The sequence below is a fragment of the Anguilla anguilla genome, chromosome 6 (genome assembly GCF_013347855.1).
Source record: "Anguilla anguilla isolate fAngAng1 chromosome 6, fAngAng1.pri, whole genome shotgun sequence".
Lineage (NCBI taxonomy): Eukaryota > Metazoa > Chordata > Actinopteri > Anguilliformes > Anguillidae > Anguilla > Anguilla anguilla.
The window spans coordinates 52,497,440-52,522,627 of record NC_049206.1 but is presented as its reverse complement, the minus strand read 5'-3'; the positions used below and the strand labels follow the sequence as shown (position 1 = coordinate 52,522,627).

Below are 25,188 nucleotides of genomic sequence, written 5' to 3'. Positions count from 1 at the left end.
GGGTCTTTGCTCATGTCGTCAGTGCGTTTGTGACAGTGTGGACCGCAGGTACTGGGCTCCTGGTTTAGCCAAGTCTGTGGAGGCTGTTGAGAGTGAGAGCTGTCCCTCCATTTCTCTGTCCCTCTGTTTCATTGTCTCTCTGTCCCTCTGCCCCCCCCTGCCCCCCCCTCCCCAGACTTCTGCAGGCTGATCCCGCACCCCCGCTCCCCCGGCACCTGGACCGTCTACTTCGAAGGGGCCGAGTGCGACAATCACTTCTCTGCGGACAGCGCGGACCTGGTAAGCTCCGCCTCCCGCCCTTCAGCCGCGAGCGCTAACGCTAGCGCTGTGACCGCTAGCATGAAAGCATTCCGCCCTGCTGAGGTTTCTCCCCCCCTGAGACCGGAGTAAGCGAGAGTAATTACTCCCACCCCCCTCCCCAAAATCCCCCAGAGCCCCCACGTGTTCAACACCAATCGCGCTGTTAGTGCCAGGAGCGGGGCGTAAATGATACCCCTCTCCCCTTGCCCCTAATCACAGAGAAGGCCCCCCGGACCGCTCCTCTTCCCGTCTGATTGTCTCCTTCCCGCCGCTGTTTTTCGTTTCGGTTAATCCAGCCCAAACACGGGACGGGCGTCGGCTCCTCGGCAGCCGGCTGAGGGAGGGGGCGAGAGGGCCCCGGGCTGTTTGAGCGCCGTCTGGCTGGCGTGGCACGGAGCCGGCGGGCCTGGTCCCCGGGGGGTGGCGGGGGGGGGGTCCCAGTGCATTCCGGAACCCTGCGGCAATGACACGACCTGGAATCAACTCTAACCACTGGTTAGCGCAGTTCAGCTTTATAAAAGTGGGGGGCGAGCCGGAGGCGGTCTGCTGAGGGGGGGCCTTTTGATCCGGGGGGGTAAGGGGGGGGGGCATTATGAGTGCGCTCACAGGCGTCACCACGCCGGGGCTTTTCCCCAAACACACCCCTCCCCTCCATCATCCCCACACACAGGCTGTCATTGAGGGCGAGCCCTTTCAAAGGAAGCAGCGTAATCCCCTAAGAGCCGCGGCCCCCCCCCGTGTCTGGAGAATCCCCTGCGGGGGGCACCAGGTCCACCCAGGGGAGATTCAGCAGGGGCGTTAATGACCTGCTCGGGTGAGGGCTGCTCGCGTGCCATTTTTAACAGCGGAGGCACCGATTGGCTGAAAGTTAAGAATAATCCGCCCTTTGTTCTCACGGCTTGTTCGTGTCACTCAGATGGCATTCAGACAGACTGGTTTCCCATCCTGGCTGGGTGATGACAGACGCCATCCTCCCCCAGGCTGCGCTGCTCGCTCCTAATCTCACCTGTGATGTAATCGGCCACGGCCATCGGCCCAAAGCACGCAGGATTTGGTGCAGACCCTCCCCCAAACCCCCCCCCCCCCCCATTTGTGTCCTCCAGGAGAACTGGCACCCCAGTCCTGTTTAGCGCCCTCGATTCCACCAACCGGGGGGAAGAGAGCTCCGGAACCTTCTGAGCGATGCAGGGGGTGCGGCGTCGCTAGGGAAATGAGGAGCGTTTGTTTTTCTGTGGCTCGGTGCCGCCCGGCTTGCGTTGTCGCGGTGGAGGGAAGTTTCGGCGACGCGGCGGCTCTCTCCGGGGGGAACGGGCGGCCTGCCGTCTCGCGGGGCGGGGCCCCTTTAAACGGGGCCCGCCGAGCGGCCTCTGGGGCCACCGCATGTGGCTCTCATTCCCCCCACGCTCGCTGCGGTCGGCCCCCCCAACCCGGCGAGAGACGACCCCGAGAGAGGGGGGGGGAGAGCAAGAACGAGAGATAGAGGGAGGGTGGGAGAGAGAGAGAGAGGGAGAGAGGGAGAGAGAGGGAGGGAGGGAGAGAGACAAGGGGGGAAGAGAGCAAGAACGAGAGATAGAGGGAGGGAGAGAGAGAGTGACAGATAGAGGAAGGGTGTGAGAGAAAGAGAGAGAGGGAAAGCAAGAAGAAGAGCGGGAGAGAGGGAGGGTGTTAGAGAGAGAGAGTGGGAGCGAGAAAGAGAGCGAGGGGAAGAGCGAGAAGAGAGGGAGAGAAAAAAAAAGAGAGTGGGGGAACATTGAGTGCTGAGGAGCCCCAGTTTGGATCACTGCAGCGGCAGCAGTAGCGGTAGCGCTAGCAGAGATCCCCAGCCCAGCTTTCCCTAACGGCGCTCGCCTCCTCTCTCCTCAGCCAATGCGGAAGGAACCGGAAGTGGTGACCGTCACGCTGAAGAAGCACAATGGCATGGGCCTCAGCATCGTGGCCGCCAAGGTAAGACCGCCTCTCCTGTCTTTACGTCCGCGTTTTTAAAAACCGCTACTATGCCCTGGTCTGCCTGTGACCTGGAAGCACAGGCAGTAAGGGAGTCACGGAAGGTTCTGGAAAGACCAAAACTAGTTTTGGTTTTTTAAGGTATTAAGCATTAAGTATTGAGGTTTTACTTATATTACTTATATTCTTGTCTGTAAGTCTGTCTATGTTTCTTGTCTAGCAGGGCTGCCTGTGTAGTACTGCCAGTACTTAATGAGCCTGTCTTTCTCTAACATAACTATGAGCACACGCTCTGTGTACTCTACTGGTCCTCTGTGGCAGGAGTTTGTTGGAGTGACGGGGTGGTGTGGGGGTGTGTGTGGACCCGAGCCGTGCGTCGCTGCCGCCGCTCACGCACATATTCTCTGATCAGTCGCGCCTCTCTCTCTGAAGCGTTTCTCAGACGGGGGGGGGGGGGGGGGGGGGGGGCGAGAGGCCGAGCAGGCTTATTAACATTCCGTTCCGTTCTCGCTCCACGAGTCGCCCCGCGTTTAAGGCGGCAAAAGCGTGGCAGGAACTGGGCGTGGCCAACCCTGCGCCCCCCCCACGCCCCTCTCCTCTGGGGCCGGGGTCCTCGCGGGCAGGTGCCGCTTTCGGAAAGGGTCGCCCCGACGCCGCGCTGACCGATCGTTTGCCGCAGCCACAAGCATTCAAACGGGGGTTCAAATATGGGTACTGAGCAAAATCGCTGATCCTGGTTGAGCCCCCCCCGCCCCCCAAATCTGGGCGAGCCCCTGTCAAAGCAGAGACAGAAGTAGTGTTTACACACCCGAAAAAGCGATGAAGTCATTGTTTTCCCAGCAGTCTGAAGAGTGCTCTTTTGTGGAGAAAATTGTCAGACTGAGGTCTATGGCGGTTGGCGTCGGTCTTGTCCCTCACCTGTCAGGTAAACGTCCTCCTTGTCCACGGAAACATGGTGTGTGTGTGTGTGCGTACGCACGCGCCCGCGGAGTGGGGCCAGCTGTGTAGGTTTGCAGCGCCGCGCGAGCGCGTGTGTTTCGGGGCCTCGGGGGAGGGGGGGGGGGGGGGGGGTGTGGAATGCAGAATTTCTGCTCTGCACGCGTGTGTGTGAGGAGTGTGGAATGTTGGTGAGTTATGGTGCGTGCCTGTCGTATGCTGAATGGAATGGTGTATCATCAGGTGTGTGTGTGTATGTGTGCACGCGTGTGGGGTTCATTGAATAGCCAAATGTGGTTTCTGTGGGTGGAGGGATTTGTGTGTGTGTGTGTGTGCGTGTGCGTGTGCGTGTGTGTGTGTGTCTGTGCATGTGCATGTGCGTGCATGTGCGTGTGTGCGTGTGTGTGTGTGTATGTGTGTGTCTGTGCATGTGTGTGTGTGTGTGTGTCTGTGTATGTGTGTGTGTGTGTCTGTGCATGTGTGTGTGTGTGTGTGTGTGTCTGTGCATGTGTGTGTGCGTGTGTGTGTGTGTGTCTGTGCATGTGTGTGTGTGTGCGTGTGCGTGTGCGTGTGCGTGTGTGTGTAGACCACCTGCAGCCAGTCGTGTTCAGGACGTGTCTGAGCCCCTCCTTGTGTTTGGGTGCGTGAGACGCCAGGAGCCCCACTAAAGCCAGACGGGCGGAGGTGCAGACGGGGGTGGCAGGAGGGGGGGGCGTGGTGGGGGGAGCACAAACCGTTCATTTTCAAAGCCAAATCCTCCGGTTTAAGTAGGTGGGGGCCACGTCTCCCCCCCGTTTTTACGATTTCTATTTTCAGAGGGAAAGAGCAGCGTAAAAAAGGCGTGGGCGGAGCAATGAGGGGAGAGCAGGAGGGAGGAGAGAACGAGAGCGAGAAGGAAGCGGAGGGAGGGAGGGAGAGGGAGGTGGGAGGAGGTAGAGCGAGAGAGAGAGAGAGAGAGAGAGAGAGAGAGAGAGAGAGGGGAGTGTAATGACAGGTTGTGCTCGGGCAGTGTGCATATCTGTGAAGAGCTGGGAAAGTTTAGCCGAACTCGGAGAGAAGCAGCAGGACCGTAGCGCGGCCGGCCCCCAGTTACGTAAGAGCCTGGATGTGGCGTTTCCTGCGCTCCCCCCCCCGTTCCACACCGTATGCCGGCCTAGCGCGGAGCCCCGTAGCGTGGAGCGCACTCCTCCCGTCTCCCTCCGTCAGCATCGCAGAGCGGCCCGCTGCTCTCCTGACGCCTCTGATTTAGTTTTTGTTTTTTGTTTTTTGTTTTTTTACGTCCCGCTCTGTGATTACTCTCCTCCTCCCACGCGTCGGTCAGCGATTCCCCGGTCAGCGATTCGCTGGTCACAGCGCGGTCTCGGTCGCCGCGCTAGCCCACGCCGGCAGTATGTGGTTCTCGGTGGTCGGGCGGAAGGACGAGTCGGTAAGGCCGCTCGCTTGTTTGTGTTTGGGTGGGGGTTTGGGGGGGGGGAAGTGTCGCCTCGTTCGGGGGAGCGGGGGAGGCTGCAGACAGACAGGATGAGGGCACTCGAGCGTTCGCCTCGTTCCTTCTCTTCACCTCGTGTGCTGGGGGCGGCTGCCTTTGTGTGCTTTGTGTTTCCCGCGTGTGACCTGCTCTGTCTGTCTCTCTGTCTGTCTGACTGTCTGTCTGTCCCTCTGTCTGTCTGTCTGTCTGTCTTTCTGTCTCTCTGTCTCTCTGTCTGTCTGTCTGTCTGTCTGCCTGCCTGCCTGCCTGTCTGTCTGTCTGTCTGCCTGCCTGCCTGCCTGCCTGCCTGTCTGTCTGCCTGCCTGCCTGTTTGACTGTCTGTCTCTGTCTGTCTGTCTGTCTGTCCCTCTGTCTGTTTGACTGTCTGTCTCTGTCTGTCTGACTGTCCCTCTGTCTGTCTGTCTGTTTGACTGCTCTGTTTGTTTGACTGCCTGTCTGTCTCGCTGTGGAGGATGCTGATCCTTGCACTGTCCTACCTGTAGTACTTATGCCAGTGTGTGTTTGCAAGCGGAGAATATCCAGGCTGTATTATTGACTGCCCCAGCTGTGACATATATCTAAATGTTCCCCTTGGTATCACTCAGGCAGAAAGTGTGTGCGTCTACGTGAGAGTGTGTGTGCGTGTGTGCGTGTGTGTGTGTGCGTGTGTGTGTGTGTGAGCTGTGCTGCCAGGTTGATGATTGTGCACTCAAGGTGAAAATGCTGAGGCACCAGCTCTCATGCTGACTGGGACGCTGGTGTGATAGGGTGGTCAGTTGTTGTGGCTGTCCTGTTCAGTTCTGGGTGTTGTGTGGTAGTGTGTTCAGTTCAGGTTGTTATGCAGTTGTGTGGTCATTTCTGGTTGTTGCGTCTGCTGTGTGGTAACGTGGTCAGTTCTGGTTGCTCTGTGATAACGTGGTCAGTCCTGGTTGCTTTGCGGTGGTATGCTCACTCGTGGATGTTGTGGCTGTGCTGCGGTAATGCGCTCAGTTGTCGCGGTAGCACAGTCGGACCTGCGGGGCTGGCCAGCTCGCGGGCGGGTGTAGGAACAGGCGGAGGTTTCCATGCAGGTGGAGGAGCAGAGGAAATCCTGGCCCTTCCACGCTGGCCGGCGGGGCAGCTGGACTCTCATTGTTCTGAGCTTCCCCTGAGAGCCCTGCTCTGCACAGCGTCCTGCGGGCTCTTACTAGAGCTCTCGTTCCCACAGCCGCCCGCCAAGTTTACTCTCCCTGTTTCAGCTCTCACACCGCCCGGGCTCGCCGTGTCTCATTCTGCAGATGTGTCGCTTTTCAGGAGAAACGTGCTCTTTGTCCCGCTGTTTACATTGTGTTTTATCCGTATCGCACAACCGATTCAGTTTGAACACGTTGTCCGCCTCCTTAATCTCTTATACACACGTACGCACGCACTAGCACGCAAACGGACACAGGGGCGCACACACGAAGACACACGCGCACACACACAGACACGCACACATGCACACACACGGACGCACACGAACACACACACACGGGCGCACACGAACACACACACACACACACAGACACGCACAGGCGCACACACACACAAACATGAAGACACACACACGCACAGACGTGCGCACACACACACACACACACAGGCGCACACACACACACAGGCGCACACACACACACACACGGGCGTACACGAACACACACACACACACGGGCGCACACGAACACACACACACACACACACACACACAGGCATACACGAACACACACACACACAAACTTGCTTTGCCAAATTGCCCAGGTTCTAACACAGCGACAGCTTCAGGGCCGTTGGGTCTGTCTGTAGCTCCTTCAGCTGAATTACAGGGCAGGCGGCGGCTTTGCGTTCCTCTGACTTGAAAGACCGCACAGGGATAATAAACGAGCTCAGAGCCGACTGAAGGGCTGACACGGAATCAGACTAAACAAGCCCAGCTTCAAACGCCCGGGCTTATCAATACGCCTCCTTACCGAAAACACACGTCCCCCGTCCCGCGCTCCGCAGCCTAAATATGGGAGTCGGGCTCGCTACACCACACGCCCCTCTCTGCGTTTGCAGCAGAGAGCGCTTCTGGGTTATGGGCACAAGAATGAAGAAATTATATGTACTCAAATTCAGCTTTGTAGTTTAATGAGAATCTTTTAATTGAGTTAGAATTATCCTCCCCCCCAAAAAAAAAACAAGTAGCAGAAACTCATTACCTCAGTGAGAGAGCCACAGTGGAGTAAATTCCCCTGTGCTTTGGCTGTGTATTTTATTTGTCAATTAAACAGAAGCATAATGACTTGTCTACAGCATATAGAGAAATGGGGGTGTGTTAATATTGGGACGACACTGTTAATGAGTGAAGTGCCGTACGTTGGCTTTGTGGTGCTAAGCAGAGCTGCACTGTGCGCTTGCAGTGTGAGGGTGTTTGTTGGGCTCAGAGCAGAGCCTCCACGCATAGCTCACCGCTGTAACAATGGAAGGATGTGCTCCCATTTCTGCGCGCGAGGTTTCCTGACCGCTCCGCATGGCCGGGCCGCGATCTCGCGGGGGGACGCTGAGGGGCCGGGGGGTGGGGGTGGGGGGGCACATGCGCGTGGGTCTCCAGGAGCACCACCAGCTCTCGTCCGCGTTCGCCGGAGCGGGAGTGAGAGAACGCGCGTTTCGACAGAACCCGTCGCAGCTGCCCGCTATCCCGACATTTCTCTCAGCTTTGCGCCCTTCCTGCCGGGAAGGGGACCAGACGCGCCCGGGGGGGTGGGGTAGGGGGGCCTTCAAAACCTCGCATTCCTCCACACGTCTGCACAGAGGACCGGCTAGCTGCTTCGCTCTGAATCGGGTCAATCGAGAAAGTCTTGTGTTGGCCGTATTTAATAAATCCCAATCGCTTTATTAATAATGAATAATGAAGTTGCATCATTCAGAACTTTGCCTTTCCCTTGCCCTGTGTTGTCTAAAAGCAGGCTTCAGGGTTGTATTAAGGTGTAATAGAGTCTTCCTGCGGTGATAACGCCAGGGAGCAGCTGAAGGCCGCGCTGCTCGTGTCAAGCCTCTTCTTCGGCGGGGCTCAGACGCAGAGTGGACTCCGACAGCCCGTCAGCCCCGCCCGGGCGGAGACGTTTCGGGCCGCCCGCTCGGATTTGTCGCCGCGGTAACGCGTTCCCCGCGCGGCGTTCCGGATTTGACCGCCATCGAAGGCGCGGAAAACGCGAGAAGGATTCGGCGCGCGGATGGGGAGTCTGTCTCAGGCACGCGCTCCAGTTCATCGCCCGGTCACCGATTAAAAAAAGAGCGGGAAATCGGTCTGGGCAGCCGGTACGAGCCGAGCTGAGGAATTGGCTTAGACGCAGACGCAGAGGTAATCTAGCGGGCGTGTCCCCGTCACTGACTGACTGACAAAGCCAGCCCTGTCCCGTCATGCTGAAATGGCCGCTCTCTCACGCTAAGCTGAGACTGGCCGCAGGAGTGCTTTCGTGCCTGTAGCCCCATTGAGCGTGTAGCACATCTGTGTTGAATCACCGGCTTCCAGAGGCTCTTCTCACGGCCCTGTGAGCTGCCGCGTTTATGGCTGCTTCAGTGCAGCGGGGTGGGTGTGGGGCAGGTGTGTGGGGGTGGGGGGGGCATTTGTACCTCCCCAGCCCGCCTGGCAACAATGTCCTCCCACAGATCATCTGGATGAGAGAGAGAAAGTGTGAGAGATCAATAAATGTAATGTTATGGTTGTCATGCCTTAATTGATGTTAATTAATATCTTTTAACTATGTCAGTGTTCTTTTTAACGTTGAAAGTCGTTGTTGCATGTCGTATATGTGGTTTCTGTGTTCTGTATGTTGCTTTAGCGATATGACTAGTTGTCCTGCCAATAAATGAAATTGGAATGGAGAGACAGAGATAGAAAAACAGAGACACCCTCTCACTTCAGGCAAGCGGAGCGTGGCGGAGGCGTTTGCAGTGACGTCTCGTCAGCCTAGCCGCTCACCGAGAGACGGGCCCCGCTGAAGCTATTCACGTCCCCACAACGCCAGAACCTTCTGAGAACTGGACGACGCTCGCCAGCTGAAATAACTCCGCGCTTAAAATGATAGTTTGTTGTTGTAAATGGCACACGAGCTACAGAATGTGGGGCAAAAAAAAAAAAAAAAAAAGAATTTCAAAGAGACCACAGTTTTCTCGGGTTGCTTTGTGTACACTTCACTTTGAATTCAGGAGGTGAGGTTTAACATATTCCAAGCTCGGTTTTTAGGGATGGCATTCTGTTTGTGCGGTGAAGGCCTGCGGGTGTATTATATTGTATCCCAGCTTCAGTGGCCATGGGTTCAGTGGCGCGTCTTGATGGCTTTGTTCACCGTCATAACGGCTCTGTTGGCGCTTAAATTCGCTCGGGCGGTAAATGAACTGTAAACGAAGCGAGCGGCGTTTATTCCAGAACCTTCTGGGCAGAAGCTCTTTTGGAAGGGAAGCCCAGGAGCACAAAGGACACTCCTGATGTTTATCGCGCGCGTCCCCCCCCCCCCCCCCCGCGAGTCGAGAGGGCGAGGGAGAGGGAGAGGGAGAGGGCGAGTCGAGAGGGCGAGGGAGAGGGAGAGGGAGAGGGCGAGTCGAGAGGGCGAGGGAGAGGGAGAGGGAGAGGGAGAGCCGAAGAGAGCAGGCGTGTTAGCGGGGGGATTTAGCGACGGGGTCTGCAGCCTCTGCTTTGGGCTTCCTGTATTTGCGGGGCTAGGTTACAGAGCGCTTCCGTGGACAGGAAGCTCCCAGGGTGGGGCCGGTGTTTGTTTCAGCGCTCCGAGCCAGCGGTCCGGCCCCCGCCGAACGTCACTCGGACTGCATCTGGGACACGTCCCAGCGAAAGGCATCGAGCTTTGCTTTTCGGTTGGTAGTCCGTCCCTAAAGAAAAATTACAGCTGCAGTATAAAGTATAAAGCAGAGAACGTGAGTAATGACTTTTTGAAGGTTTGAGAATGACTCTGAAGGAACGGCGGTGTTTTTTGGTTTGGTCGCGGGATTGTTTTTCGCGGCGCTGGGGGAACGTGGCCAGTCGGACCTGTTTTCTTTCCGCCCCAGCTTTGTGAGTCACATGGTTTCAGCTGTAACCCCCCCCCACCCCACCGCACCTCACTCTGCACCACACCCTCATACGGGCGCTCTGTTTGCTTTCTAATGTTTTTACTGGAGATGGTGAGAAAGCGGCGAGGTTTCGAGGATCGTGCGCTGTGAGATTAGATCGCCACGGGAGGACGCGGATGTGTTGTTGTCCCCGTTTCCATGACAACCGCCTCGGCGCTCCTGTGGGTGAGGTGAACGTGGGAGGTTGGGGGGGGGGGGGGGCAAATCGAATGCCCGTCTGCAAACTCGCCCATTGCAGAGAGACCCGGCCCGATGCCACCGGTGCGCGGTGCACAAAGGGAGGAGTTGGCGGAGGAGGCGGGTGAAGCTTTAGGTCGCCCGTCCAATCGTTAGGGAGAAAGAACCGCCCACACGGTGGTCAGAGCTGGGTCTGACGGGCGTGGCGGGTTTCCCTGACCCCTTCAGTGAGACGTGGACCCGGTCACTTCGGGCCAGACGCTCTTTATCCCCGAAGGCGGAGGTTCACTGAGTCTTCAGAACTGCGGCTTTGTTCCCGCAACCCCCTCGCCCCCGTCTCCTTTCCGCAGTCACATGTCTCCGCGTGATGCGCCTTCAGGTTTGAGCAGACGTGTAAAGGGTGCGAACAACGCCCCCCCCCCCCCCTCCACCCCTACTCCAATCACAGGTGTGAAATATAGCGCTCTCGCGCTCCTTTTCGCACCCTCACCTCCGCCCGCCGCGTCTGACGCAACGCCAACCAACCCCCCCGCCCCCCCCCCTCGAGTGCCACGTCTCCCGTCTCCTCTGACAACCTGATAATTAATGTGAGCGCTCCGCGATCAAAGACGCGCGCGTCTGCTCCGCTCTCCGGCAAGTTCCGTACGCCCGCCATCCTTACGCGGGGTGTCAGGGCCGTACCCGTCATTGCTCCCCACGCCAAACTCCTGCTCTTAATGACTTAATTAGCCCAGTTCTTCACGTCAGCTGAGTTTTCACATGCCCGAGAGCTCCAGCCGGAGACTTCCTGTGTGACTGCGTGAAAAGCTCTGCTGTGGTCTAATGTGTGAGTAAAGCAGCCGTGTATGCAGCTCGTTAACTAATTGATCCGGGGTAATTGGTGGGAAAAGCCTGCGGACACACTTGGCCCTCCAGGGACGGAGTAGCGTTGGAGCAGGTAGCCATTCGGCCGCTGCCCCTCACTGAACCATCAGCCCCCGCCCCCCCTCCCTACAGATAACAGCCTGTGCCCGGGCCCTGACAGCAGTAGCAATTAGCCTGCTTGTTAAGGTGAATTAGAGCTTTATTAGCGGCTTTTATGAGCCCCTCTCTTTTTCATGTTTGATGCCGGAGCGCGTGACTTTCACCGCCCGTTCTGTTTGTGCCGCCCGCCCGTAACGACCCCCCCCCCTCCCGCTTTGGTCCCCGCTCACGCAACCCGCCGCTCCTGGCGCTCGCCGCCTGCGTCACGGGCGGCGCGGCGCCATGGAAACGGCGCCGGCGCGAGAGGGCCTCGGGTTTCACAGCTGGGTCTGGCTGGTAGTTTTTACCGAGGGGGCGCTGGGTGTGAGGAAGGGCTGCGATATTTACTCCTCTCGGCAGGCACAGCGGCGTCTGCGGCGCTGTCTGCTCCCAGTGCTACCGCTGCTGTGGGAAAGCTAGCGGCACTGCAAGCAAATACAGCCTTTCTCAAGGCCAGGGACGTACGCGGTATCAGACAGTGTTTGTGTGCACACACACACATGCACTCACAGACACACACACACGTGCACACAAATGCTCTCACACACTCACACTCGCACACATGCACTCACAGACACGCACACACTCACACACACACACACGCACGCACACATGCACTCACAGACACACACACACGTGCACACAAATGCTCTCACACACTCACACTCGCACACACACACACATGCACTCACAGACACACACACACGTGCACACAAATGCTCTCACACACTCACGCACGCACGCACGCGGTAGTTTTATAAGCCTGTTCTTTAGCGCTCGTGTTGGCTCTTGCTCTCTCCCTCAAGTGAAAGCGCAGACTAGACGCAAACTCAGTTCTTTACGTATCACCTGAGCCGAACCTCCCTAATGGCGCTAACACACCCCCACCACCCCCCTCCACCCCCCAGCCTGTGACGGGGGCTGTTGTCCCCCCCGCCCAGTTCTGCCAGTCAGGCACCTGGCCGCGTCAGGCTGCTGGAATGTTTCCTTCGGGTCCGGTTACGCCCCTCCAGGAGGTTAGACGGGGGTTCTCACAGTCCCAACTCCTCAAATGACTTACAGCATCCCCCTCTCACACACACGCTCATGTGCACCCTCACCCAGCATCATCGGGAAGTCTGCGCACAGCACCGCGTGGCAGCGCACAGCAGCGCACGGTACGTTCTCCTGTGTTACACACCCGGGCATCGCATGCACACCTCAGACGACATGTCATTTCTAATGTCTTTTCATTTTTACTTCTGTAGTTATCGGTCTGTCCTGGCCTTAATTTGCAGTTCTAGAGCGGTTGTTTGCGTAAGTGTGACTCATCTGTGTGATTTGTTTCGTCTCCACTTGCTTTCGGTGTCAGAACAAATTGCACGTCATGACCGATTACGCTCTGAATGTACGTTTTGTTTTTTATCACGATATTCTGCAGTCGGTTTGATAGATTATATGGTTACTTGTGCACTGGAAATGTTGAAGAGTGGAAAAATACGCTTGGTTGTAAGCAGTGTCTGCTGGTTGTGTGTTGTTGATTTTGCGGCTCTTGTAGCTGTCTGGTCAGGGTGTTGTTATCTGTTCCATACCCATGTGTGCGCTTGTGAGCTCTTGTGTTTTTGTGTTTACAAAAACAACGAATCCCAACCTACTGTATCTAAACAGTACGTCACAGCGAACTTTCAGTTAACGTGTCATAACATCTCTGTTCCTGCATTAATTTTTGTTTCAAGTATCTTCTGGAACATTCCAGTGTACTGTTAGTGTTCACAGCTTTGGCTAGTGGCTTCTCAGTGGACTGTGATAGAGTCGGTGTTTCTGATTGGCTGCAGGGGGGTGCGTCTGACAGCGGGGGTGGGTAGCACCTCGGCGGGGAGGGGAGGCGATGGGGGGGGGGGGGGGGTGTGATGACGGCAGTTATTGTGGAGGGATCGGAGGAGAACAGAAGCTCCCCTTTCTCAGGCGGCTTCGGTTACCGCCGCTCCTCTCCCCGAGCGCTCCACGGTCCGCCGGTCCTCTCCCCGGTGACATTCCAGCAGGTGGTCCCGTCCCCCTTCCCCCTCCCCCTCCCCCTCCCCGCGGTTTCACTGGCTGAGCAGCCTGGAGGGGTTTTTCGGAAACAGCCGAACGCGTTTCCACCTAAACGCCCAGAGGACCGCAACGCCACGACCGTGTCTGTGACTCCATCTGGGCTAGTAATGCTGTCACTCCCTGCCTGACTGAAGCCTTAAACAAGTCAATAATCTGTTGGACAGCAGGGGTCTAATGCGTAGGGGGGGAAAGGGGAGCCCCCCCGCATTCTTCACTGCTGAACCACAACTCCCAGCAGGCCCAGGTAAACTACCGCTCGCCGCTCTCTGGCTGCGCTTAGCCATCCTGGCGTCAGAGCGCCGACCGGGAAGCGCTTGGAAGTTTCGCTGTCGGATCCGTCCAACCAAACCTCCCCGCGTGTCATTATCCCCAAGTCCAGCTGGACCTCGTCTCAGCAAAACAAACAACAGTATTTTTATGTCTGGTCAGCCTGCAATGGAAGTCTCTCTCTCTCTCTCTCTCTCTCTCTCTCTCTCTCTCTCTCTCTCTCTCTCTCTCTCTCTCTCTCTCTCTCTCTCTCTCTCTCTCTCTCTCTCTCTCTCTCTCTCTCTCTCTCTCTCTCTCTCTCTCTCTCTCTCTCTCTCTCTCTCTCTCTCTCTCTCTCTCTCTCTCTCTCTCTCTCTCTCTCTCTCTCTCTCTCTCTCTCTCTCTCTCTCTCTCTCTCTCTCTCTCTCTCTCTCTCTCTCTCTCTCTCTCTCTCTCTCTCTCTCTCTCTCTCTCTCTCTCTCTCTCTCTCTCTCTCTCTCTCTCTCTCTCTCTCTCTCTCTCTCTCTCTCTCTCTCTCTCTCTCTCTCTCTCTCTCTCGAGGTCGTCGTCGGTCACCAGAGACACAAACAACACGTTTTTCGCATCAGTGCTGAGACTCTGAAGGCTGGAATTTTAAATCCTGAAAGACCGGATCATTACACTGAAGTGTTGAAATCTTATTGCAGAGAATCAGGAAGGCTAACGGGTGTCTGATGGTGGAATGCATTTAGCACAGAGCAGGGCTCAGCTACATGGCTCACAATCCATCCCCGGTGAACATACAGACCGATGTTAGCATTAGTGAACATACAGACCAATGTTAGCATTAGTGAACATACAGACCGATGTTAGCATTAGTGAACATACAGACCAATGTTAGCATTAGTGAACATACAGACCAATGTTAGCATTAGTGAACATACAGACCAATGTTAGCATTAGTGAACATACAGACCAATGTTAGCATTAGTGAACATACAACCAATGTTAGCATTAGTGAACATACAGACCAATGTTAGCATCAGTAAACATACAGACCAATGTTAGCATCAGTAAACATACAGACCAATGTTAGCATCAGTGAACATACAGGCCAATGTTAGCATCAGTGAACATACAGACCAATGTTAGCATCAGTAAACATACAGACCAATGTTAGCATCAGTGAACATACAGACCAATGTTAGCATCAGTAAACATACAGGCCAATGTTAGCATCAGTGAACATACAGACCAATGTTAGCATCAGTAAACATACAGGCCAATGTTAGCATCAGTAAACATACAGGCCAATGTTAGCATCAGTAAACATACAGACCAGTGTTAGCATCAGTAAACATACAGACCAATGTTAGCATCAGTAAACATACAGACCAATGTTAGCATCAGTGAACATACAGGCCAATGTTAGCATCAGTAAACATACAGACTAATGTTAGCATCAGTGAACATACAGACCAATGTTAGCATCAGTGAACATACAGACCAATGTTAGCATCAGTAAACATACAGGCCAATGTTAGTGGCAGTCAACTTAGAGACTGCTGTCAGCAACAGTGAACATACAGACGTCTGTTAGCGGCAGCACACAGTGAACACACAGACTGGTGTCCGGGCGGGACGCGCGGTGATTTGGGGTCCTGTCTCCCGCCTGTCTGTGTCTGGGTTTGAGGCGCCCCTCCCTCTGCCCGAGGCGGATGGAAGTGCTGACACGGCACGGCGCGTCTGCAGACGCAGCAGCCAGGTGAGGAGAGAGAGCCCCCGTTAGGAGCCCGCCCCCCCGCACGCCCGCGACGTGTCTCTGAGGCGTCTGCCCCCCACCCACACCCCGCCGTCTGCCCCCCCCCCCACCCCCGCACACCTGCAACACGTATTTGAGGTGTCTGCCCCCCCCACCCCCCCCCAGCACCCTCTCAACGCGTCTCTGAGGCTCGACTCCCAGGAGTGCGCGTCTCTCAGTCTGGCTTACTGCTCAGGCTGTGCACGAAGTTCTGTGGTGCTCAGAAAAGAGAAAAGTTATTCATTCAACACTGTTGTGAAACAGTGAAATGGATATTGGATCGCATGAACATCATTTGTTGATATTTCCCCGTTCTGAACTGTGAACGTGGGAGAAGCCAGTTTAATTTGCAAAGCAATTCCATTTCTCCACCTCAGTTTGGCAGTTAAATATGAACATTTTCTGAAGGGACCAAGTCTCTGTGAGGGCTCTGTTTATCTACTTCATATTTGATTAAGTTTTGAGGCTTCTGAATTGGATAAACACGGGATGAGTGCTTTGTGCAGTCATTCTGGGTGATTAATACATGCGTTCAGCTGGGATGAGTGACCTTCACTGGAGCTCATAGACATGAAAGCCCGCCCGCATCTGCTGCTTTACGCTTGTTTACTTGGCCGAGCGTCCTGGCTGTTTGCTCAGGTGAAGCCACTGTTGGTGTGCGTGTGCAGAGCTGGACTCTCTGTTACTGTTTAGCTCAGCTGAGCCTGACTGAAAGCAGATTTGCACTTCCAGACCGTGTTCGAACCTGAGCTTTCCCCAAATATTACTGCTGGCTTCTTTCAGGGGGTTTGTCTGTTCTCCCTCAGCCCCTCTGGATGGCAAGTGATGGGGCCCGAAAGACGAGAATAAAACCTGAAGATTTTGGGGTTTAGTGTTTTTTTCCCTTCGGGTGTGTATCCCATGGGTCGGGCTGGAGTTCAGAAGGAGCTCCCGTGAGTTTGCAGAGCGCTGTGAAGCACACTGAGGCCATGGTGTTATATTGCGTGAGCCAGTATAACCTGACTTTGGGATCAGTTTGCCAGTAAGCCTGCAGCAAGGCTTTGTTCCCCAGGTGGCCTGATGATCTGGGAGATGTTCACACTGCTCTGTGCGTGTGTGCGCGCCCGCGTGTGTGTGTGTGTGTGTGTGTGTGTGTGTGTGTGTGTGTGTGTGTATGTGTGTGTGTGCGCGTGCGCGCACGCACTTGTGTGCGTGTGCACGTATAGGCGTACAAGTATGTGTGTGTGTGTGAGTGTCTGACTATGCAGGACCTTGCTAGAGGGACTTTTAGAGGCTCACACTTGTTGGGATTGGCCGGGGGGATCTGGCCTCCGGAACTTTCTGATGTTGCAAAGGCAGACCACCGGCTGCTGTTGTTTCAAAATCTCTCTTTTCTTTCATGTTCTGCCATCCGTGTCCGTTTAACACGGCTCTTCAGTTGACTGCTAGTCATACCTCCAGGAGATTTGTGCAAAGCAGACTTGGCTCTCCATATAAGGACTGGAACACCCTCCTTCCCTTGTATTTTTAGGTTGAAGGAGACCATTTGAAATATCCCTTGACCTTTTATGGAAGCATTCGTGAAAAGTAGCCACAAATCCCCAGTGTTATGTCACTGGTATGACCTGTGACCTTTTACCTTTGAGGTCCCCTTCCCCATGTCTTTTAAGCAGGAATTAAAATGGCCTCCCCCCCCCCCCCCCCCCCGTCTCTGAAGTGAACCGGTGAGCATCAGGCGTGCGTTAGCCGCGCCACGTCTCCCACCCGCCAGCCCTGTGGTTTTAGCGTAGGCGTGCGCCTGAGGTCCCAGGAGCCCGTTGGTCTGCGGGCCGATCGCCAGCGCAGAGGGGGCCAGCAGCGCGTTCAGGGTCAGAGCGCAGAGGGGGCCAGCAGCGCGTTCAGGGTCAGAGCGCAGAGGGGGCCAGCAGCGCGTTCAGGGTCAGAGGGCAGAGGGGGCCAGCAGCGCGTTCAGGGTCAGAGCGCAGAGGGGGCCAGCAGCGCGTTCAGGGTCAGAGCGCAGAGGGGGCCAGCAGCGCGTTCAGGGTCAGAGCGCAGAGGGGGCCAGCAGCGCGTTCAGGGTCAGAGCGCAGAGGGGGCCAGCAGCGCGTTCAGGGTCAGAGCGCAGAGGGGGCCAGCAGCGCGTTCAGGGTCAGAGCGCAGAGGGGGCCAGCAGCGCGTTCAGGGTCAGAGCGCAGAGGGGGCCAGCAGCGCGTTCAGGGTCAGAGCGCAGAGGGGGCCAGCAGCGCGTTCAGGGTCAGAGCGCAGCTCCAGTGTTTAGGGAACTTAAGCTCTTCCATACGACGGGGTAACGGATGGGGCCTCTGTCCGCCGCTCTGTTTGGTCTGTTTGCTGACCCCTTCTTCCCCCTCTTGTGTCTGTTTAGGGTGCCGGGCAGGACAAGCTCGGGATCTACATCAAGTCGGTGGTGAAGGGAGGGGCGGCTGACATGGTGAGTAGGAGGGCTCTCGCGCCCGTGTGTTTTTAAAAACCTATCTGCGGACGCGTTCGCTCTGTCCAGCGTGGGTGCATGGGCTGTGAGACGTGGCCTCTGCTCCCCTGTTAAAATAAAAAACCCCAAAAATGGCTCGAGCGCATTGTTCCTGAGTCTGTTAGTTATAAGTGCAACGTGATGCCGCAATGCTCTGTGTGTGTTTGTGTGTCTGTGTGTGTGTTTGTGCATGTGTGCGTGTGTGTCTCTGTGTCTCTGTGTCTCTGTGTCTCTGTGTCTCTGTGTGTGTGTGTGTGTGTGTGTACAGGATGGAAGACTTGCGGCTGGGGACCAGCTGCTCAGTGTGGACGGGCGCAGTCTAGTTGGACTCTCACAGGAGAGGTACGTCCTCGCATGCAGCCTGAAACGTCCCCGCAGTACACAAACTTCACTTCATTTCTCCACTTCATTACAGAACAAACAATTCCAGCCTTAAAAAATACAGAAAACTCATAAATACCACATGTGGATGTTTTCATGTCATTTTGTGTAATTTGTTGAGCACGGCTTAATCAAATAAAGTCAGTGAAAAGGTTGCGCAGCAGCTGTGGTGACAAGATGGCAGAGTTTAGATGACTCAGAGTTTAGGCTCTGTCGTTGTACAGAATCAGTGCGACCGACAAAACAAATCCCATTTCCTTCAAGTGCAGCACAAGGAATGAGTTACTTGTACTTAGAATTCCTCATTGCCTTGTTTGATTTAATACCCGCGTTCCTGGTGGATTTTTATGCAAAGCACTTCACGTTTTGTCTGTACTTTTGTTTTAAAAAACAAAATTTACAGGCTTAATATACTTTATTGGTCCATATTTTACTGCTGCAAATGCTTCTTGTGGGCACGTCGGTAAATAATTAGCTCAATCCTATATTCATTTGAACTGAAACCATGTTTCCCTCGACACTTCATACCACTCCACTGAGTTTCTGCGGCTCAGCTGCCAGCAGGGATTGAATCACAAATTTGGTTTGCTTGGTTTCATGGAGAATGCTTTGTGAAGTTGCCAATTATAGGCTCCATGGAACCAGCGGCTAACCACTTTTGGAAAGCAAAACCTTTTAACTTGACAGTTGTTCCTCATTTGCTAATTGCGAGGGTGATGTCTGACCAGCCATTTGCACAATTGCGTTTCATGAAAGGTATTGGGAATATCCTGGGCCCTGTCTCTCCGCACTAGTAAATGAACACCAGTAAATGAATGCTGTGCTGGCCTCTGCTTGGTGTGTTTTGCGTTGGTAAATTGACTGTTAAGTTCTCACCTCTCAGGGCTGCTGAGTTGATGACCAGAACAGGCTCGGTTGTGACACTCGAGGTGGCCAAGCAAGGGGCCATTTACCACGGCCTGGCCACACTTCTGAACCAGCCGTCTCCCATGATGCAGCGGGGTAAGGGCCCGTTATGACTCATGATGCTCCCCCTGTGTCTGTGGCAGACGAAAATCTAGAAGTCAGTTAAGAACAGCAAAAAGGTCTGGAATGCTATTGGCTGCCACACGGTGCCATGGTGTGACCAAGCAGCCAATGAGGGGGTTCCCTGTTTCCTCCCCCATCACAGATAAGAGGTTACAGTTGCCGTACAGCTGGATTCCGGGAAGTTTGTGGATTAGGGGGGTGTTTTACCCAATCTTTTTTGTACCATGGACCAGTTACCTGTAATTATTTTCTTTTCAGCACTGTTTATGCCAGTAACAGTCCTGTGCTCAGTGTACTGTGATCAGAAGCCTTTTATCTGGGCACCGGTTGGCAGGACTCTGGCACTGGTGGGCACAGGCCTAACAGACCAGGGTTTGAGTAGCACTGAGTGAGAGAGCCTGGTTCTGTCTGTGCTGCTCAGTTAAATTTGGGTTGTGAGAGTTCTGGCTGTCGTCCGTACATGGAACGGCATTTTAAAGGAAAGGTGGTGAGAACGAAATGTGCTGCTCTTCTGAGTTCCGGTCTCCTCCTCCTGTCCCTAGCGGCGGACCGCGGGCGGGACAAGGGAAAATTAAGACCAAAGAGCGAGGGCTTCGAGCTCTACAACAACTCCGTGCAGAACGGCTCCCCGGAGAGCCCCCAGGGCACGTGGGACGCCTACCCCGAACCAAAGAAGATGAGCGGGGAGGACCGGCTGCTCAAGAACAGGGCCGACCACCGCTCCAGCCCCAACGTGGCCAGTGAGTACTCCAGTGTAATGTTTGTGTGTGTGTGTGTGAGAGAGAGAGAGAGATAGTGTGTGTGTGTGTGTGAGAGAGAGAGAGAGAGAGACAGTGCGTGTGTGAGTGTGTGAGAGCAAGAGAGAGACAGTAAGTGTGAGAGTGTGTGTGTGAGAGCGAAAGAAACAGTGTGTGTGCGTGTGAGAGCGAGAGAAGGTGTGTGTGTACGTGTGAGGTCTGACTGACAGCATTGCCCTCGTTTCTCAGACCAGGCACAGAGTCCGGGAGGAAAGCCCGTTTACCAAGGAGGACCCGGGACCAAGATCACCTCCGTCTCCACGGGCAACCTCTGCGCCGACGTGAGTAACGGCTGCCGTTTCTGCCTCGTGACCGGCCACTGTACATACCACTGTACATGCCGCTGTACATACCACTGTACACGCCACCCCCGCTCGGCATGGCAAAGTCATGGTAATGAATTAAAAACCAGACAACATGGATGAAAACACACACACACAAAAGACTCATTCTCTTCTTAACCGCGTGCTGTGCATTTGCTGCGCGGTACGGATCTCTCCCGTTTTAATTGGCTGTTGCCCTGGCAGGCACTGTGTAATTATCAGAATGTTCCGTGCCTTCGGAAACGCATTCTTCTGTTTAGGGGGCGTGTGATGTAATGTGATTTGAAATTGCTTATCAGCGTCTGCCGCGTTAGCGTCGTAATAAATCCTCATCAGCTCTCCAGCCACCATGCCTGATTAGATAATTAGTTCCTGCACCGCGGTGCCATATTTACCCCGGCAACAAACACCGAGCTCTCAGTCAGCCGTAGCCACGGCTTCATTTAAATTCTCCCGATTTTTCCGCAGGTACGGCTGTGTTGATTATTTAGACGTCTCACCGAACCACCACCCCGTCTGGGCTATAAGAACGTGTAATCACGCGTCTAACCCCTCCCCCTCTTCCTCATTGGCTGCAGGAGGAGCCGTCCCCGCCCCACCCGGAAGCGTACCCCATCCCCACGCAGACCTACACCCGGGAGTACTTCACCTTCCCCGCCTCCAAATCTCAGGACAGGATGGGCCCCGGGCCGGGCCCCGGCCAGCCCTGGCAAGACCCCGAGGACAGGCCCCTGGACGACCATCCCCCCGGCAACATGGCCCTGCAGGTGCTGCAGGGGCCCCGAGTCTTACACAGCCACTGCTGATCATTCCCTCAATGGCTGCATGATGAGCGTGTCGGAAATATTATATGAAATTTTACTAGCCGCTATGCAATGTTCGTAAGAACATAAAGACCCCCAATACTTGGGCCACTCGACCTGGCAGGTGGTTTTGTGCGCTGATGACTGTTGGTGTTCAGTATTCAGTATGCTATGCTATGCAGTAGCTGCAGTTTCAGAAATGGCTTTTATTTTGAACGCAAGGTTTTGTGGTTCACCTTTGACCTTTGTGCCTGTGCGTGTCCCGCAGGATGAGCTGTTGGACGAGCGTGTGGGGTACGCCCCGGACAGGCTCCGGCCGGAGGACCTGGTGCTCCTGCAGCAGCGGGAGGCCGAGTACCAGAGGGAGCGGGGCAGCGGGGAGCACTGGAACCACCAGGTCTCCTCCTCCGTGGAGTCCAGCACCTCCAGCCAGGAGCACCTCAACTACTCCTCGTCCTCCTCCTCCAAGGGCAACCACAAGAGCGGGCCGGGCCGCTGGAAGACCCCACTGTCGCCGCACTCAGGTCCCGCCCCCGGCTCCGCCCCCTCGGCGGCCCGCACCGACCTGCCGCCCCCGCCCCCTCCCCCGCCCCCCGTGCACTACGCCGCCGAGTTTGAGGCCCAGCCGGAGCTGCCGCTCCCGCCCCCGCCCGCCGTCGCCCAGCAACACGCCGCGGCCGCCGCGGCTGCCACCGCCAACGCCGCCGCAGCCGCCGACCGCAAGAAGCGTGAAGAGCAGCAGCGCTGGTACGAGAAGGAGAAGGCGCGGCTAGAGGAGGAGCGCGAGAGGAAGAGGCGGGAGCAGGAGAGGAAGATGGGCCAGATCCGCAACCCCGCCGGGCCCGCCCCGCTCAACAACCAGCACGGCCCCCCGCCGCCGCAGCAGCACCAGCAGATGGGCCCCCCCCCAGTCCCCCGCCCAGGTCCCCCAGACCTACCTCCCCTTGCAGCTGGCCACCCAGGCCCAGCAGCAGCAGCCCCCCCAGGCCCGAGAAGCTGGCCAGCCTCCCCCGCGGGGCCCCGCCCCCCCACGACACGGTGATCCGCGAGCTCCTCCCCCAGCAGCAGCCGCGCACCATCGAGCGCCGGGACCTCCAGTACATCACCATCAGCAAGGAGGAGCTGTCGTCGGGGGACAGCCTCTCGCCGGACCCCTGGAAGCGGGACGCCCGGGAGAAGCTGGAGAAGCAGCAGCAGCTGCACATCGTGGACCTGCTGGACCGCGAGATCCAGGAGCTGCAGGCCAAGCCCGAGCGCTCGGCCGAGGAGAACGACCGCCTGCGCAAGCTCATGCTGGAGTGGCAGTTCCAGAAGAGGCTGCAGGAGTCCAAGCAGAGCGACGAGGACGAGGAGGAGGAGGACGATGAGGACGTGGACACCGTCATGATCATGCAGCGGCTGGAGGCCGAGAAGAGAGCGCGGGTGAGCCCGCCTTCTCACACACTGCTCTGAGAATGTAACGGCTAACAGATACGCTAACAGTGAAGTAGCACCTTCTCACACACTGCTCTGAGAATGTAACGGCTAACAGATACGGTAATGATGAAGTAGCACCTTCTCACACACTGCTCTGAGAATGTAACGGCTAACAGATACGCTAATGATGAAGTAGCACCTTCTCACACACTGCTCTGAGAATGTAACGGCTAACAGATACGCTAATGATGAAGTAGCACTTTCTCACACTGTTCTGAGAATGTAACGGCTAACAGATATGCTAACGGTGAAGTAGCACCTTCTCACACACTGCTCTGAGAATGTAACGGCTAACAGATATGCTAACGGTGAAGTAGCACTTTCTCTCACACTGCTCTGAGAATGTAACGGGTAACACAAATGCTAACGGTGAAGCAGCAATTTCTCACACTGCATGCTCAGGGTGAATGTAACGGGTAACACAAACGCTAACGATGAAGTAGCACTTTCTCTCACACTGCTCAGAAACGCTAATGATGAAGTAGCGTTTTCTCATGAAAAGTAACAAAGCCCGTGTTATGTTGCTGTATAAACACCGTTTGCTTTTGTGGAGCTGGATGCAGTTTCCCCCGTGGCGCACTCATTGCATTGAAACGGAGAGCGTTTGGCTGCGTGTGCTGACATTGGCTGCTGATTGTGTTCTCAGGAAGGCCAGGCAGCAGCCAACAAACACACCTAAAGCCTGACTAACCCCTTTTTTTCCACTCTTTGGAGCTGATAAGAGCCTTCAGCAGCGCACGCTAGATATGCTATACGCTAGAACGGCTAGATGACTCAAGACAAGACAAGCAGTCGAGCTGCGGGCTTGCTGACGGACGAAAAGCAACCGTCGTTGCCGTGTCCCGCTCCTTAGAGTCGGTAGTTGGAGTGCCAAGGGTCTGCTAAGCGGCCCGTGGACGCTGAGGTCACGAGGTGGCCAGGTTCTGGAGCTGCGGACAAAATGGACGCGGTGAACACAATGAGCCGCTGGCGGTTTCCAGCCTTGCCTCGTTGGTCGTCGTACGCGCGCGAGCGGCTGCCTGCACTTCCCCTGCTGACACGCAGCCAGCTGACTTCTGCTATGAAGCGTTCAGAGGAAAAGATCAGTTTCCCAGATAGCGGATATCTCACTGTTTACTCCTCCGTTGTATCTCAGGACTGGAGCCTTCATATGACCTCCAAACCCCACCAGTGGCTTTGGGAAATACTTTGTTGTGTTTATAATGTGGTTTCACATGGATTCCGGTACACTTTAAGATCAAATTCAGATAATATTTATATTGTGGAAAGGAGCCATTTCTTTTTGAATGGAAAGCATAAGTTTGTTTGGTAACGGTTTATAGCAGGGGTGTCAAACTCCAGGAGAGGAGGGCCTCAGTGTCTGCTGGTTTTCGGTGTTTTTCAGCACAAGTTATTCTTTTAAGCCACCGATTGGCTAAGGAGTCCACCGGAGTCTTTAATTGGCTGCTGATTGACAGGAAACCACAAGTGCTTGCAGACACTGGCCCTGAGGGACTGTAGTTTGACACTCCTGGTTTATAGAACCCGAAATATTTATAGAGTCACTATCTTTTAGAAGTAAAAAAACCGCATAATTCTAGCAGCCACGATGTAGACCTTGAAGGCTATATTATGACTTACTGGAGCACTTCAGGCAGAAAACCACTTTAGTTCTCCTATCTCTGCCTGATCAGTTTCTCTTCAGTTATGCAGTGAATAAGACCCCAGAGTGGTGAAGTACTGAATAAGGAGGCATATTCAGAACCCTTCTGCAGAGGAAGTGTGTATTTATTCTGGGTGAAATGTTGCGTCCATGCGCAGGAGTTCTGGCTCACACACCTTCACAGCCGTCAGGAAGCTGGGCCTCCATGTGCACAAGCAAGGGCCTCTTTTGAAGTGGCGAGGGGTCGGAGCGTTGGAGAGAACTTCACAGGCTACGGCGGCTTAAAGGGAAAATATTGTCTTTGCTCCAGCTGAGGGGGGCGGGGGGCGGGGCGGTGGAGGTTTGGGGGGTGGTGGAGGGGTGGAGGTTTTGGGGGGGGGGGGGGGGGTGCAGGGGTGGAGGTTTGGGGGTGGAGGTTTAGGGGGGCTTGTGGAATGATGTGGAAATTCCTCCTAAAACCTCCTGCTTTGCTCCGCTACCATGCGAGTGTTTGCCGAGGGGAAGCGGCTCCGCGGCGGTAATCAGTCCCATACCGCCGAGGAATGTTCCTGGCAGCGGATCACCGCGCGACCCGCCCGCCGACCGGAGCTGTGTTTTCACTTTTATCTTCCTTTTTTTCTCTCCTCCTCCTCCTCCTCCTTTTTCATTAATCTCTTCTTTTCTCTGGCATTTCTGTTTGAATTTCTCTTTCCCGCAGCAGACCGCCGTTCCCGCGATCTCTGTTCTAGACTTGGTACGTCCTTCCAGCCTCTTCACTGTCCCCCCCCCCCCCGCCCGCCGCCCGAACGCCACCCGTGTGTCCTCTCGCTCATCTTCCTCCTCCTCCTCCTCATCGGGCCCGAGGGCGCTGCGCTCGGCCGGTCTCTGGGCGACGGGGGCGGAGACACACGCCCTCCGGGGCAGATAGGCACCCGCGGGCTCGCCCTGCCCCTTTCTACAGTGAGAAACTGCCCCAGTCAAAAATTCAGGCGCACAAACTCGGGGCTCAAGATGACTGCTACGCTTCAGCAGCTAGCACCAGACACAGCGTGGAATTTTATTATTGGAAAAGTGACCAAGTTAAAAATTAAAAAAAGAAAGGCCTTTTTGGAAGAATAATAAATAAGCGTAGAGTTAAGGCAGTTAAGCAGCGTTAAGCGGCTAAATTTGGCGCGGCGCATTTGCAGAGCTCCAGACAGCAGGTGTTTCAGTGCTGGGGGCCGTTTCGGTGCTGGGGGGCC

At 55.5% G+C, this 25,188-nt stretch overlaps 1 protein-coding gene across 1 annotated transcript in view; it reads left to right on the top strand.

Annotated features, from left to right (window-relative positions):
• LOC118230233 (afadin-like) overlaps positions 1-25,188 on the top strand; it is a 115,602-nt gene that overhangs the window by 75,576 nt on the left and 14,838 nt on the right. The window contains 11 exon segments of the mRNA XM_035423058.1: positions 176-279; positions 2,164-2,244; positions 17,413-17,478; positions 17,786-17,859; positions 18,782-18,900; positions 19,470-19,667; positions 19,914-20,005; positions 20,626-20,814; positions 21,119-21,748; positions 21,751-22,272; positions 24,666-24,701. Coding sequence (XP_035278949.1) covers positions 176-279; positions 2,164-2,244; positions 17,413-17,478; positions 17,786-17,859; positions 18,782-18,900; positions 19,470-19,667; positions 19,914-20,005; positions 20,626-20,814; positions 21,119-21,748; positions 21,751-22,272; positions 24,666-24,701 — 2,111 coding nt within the window.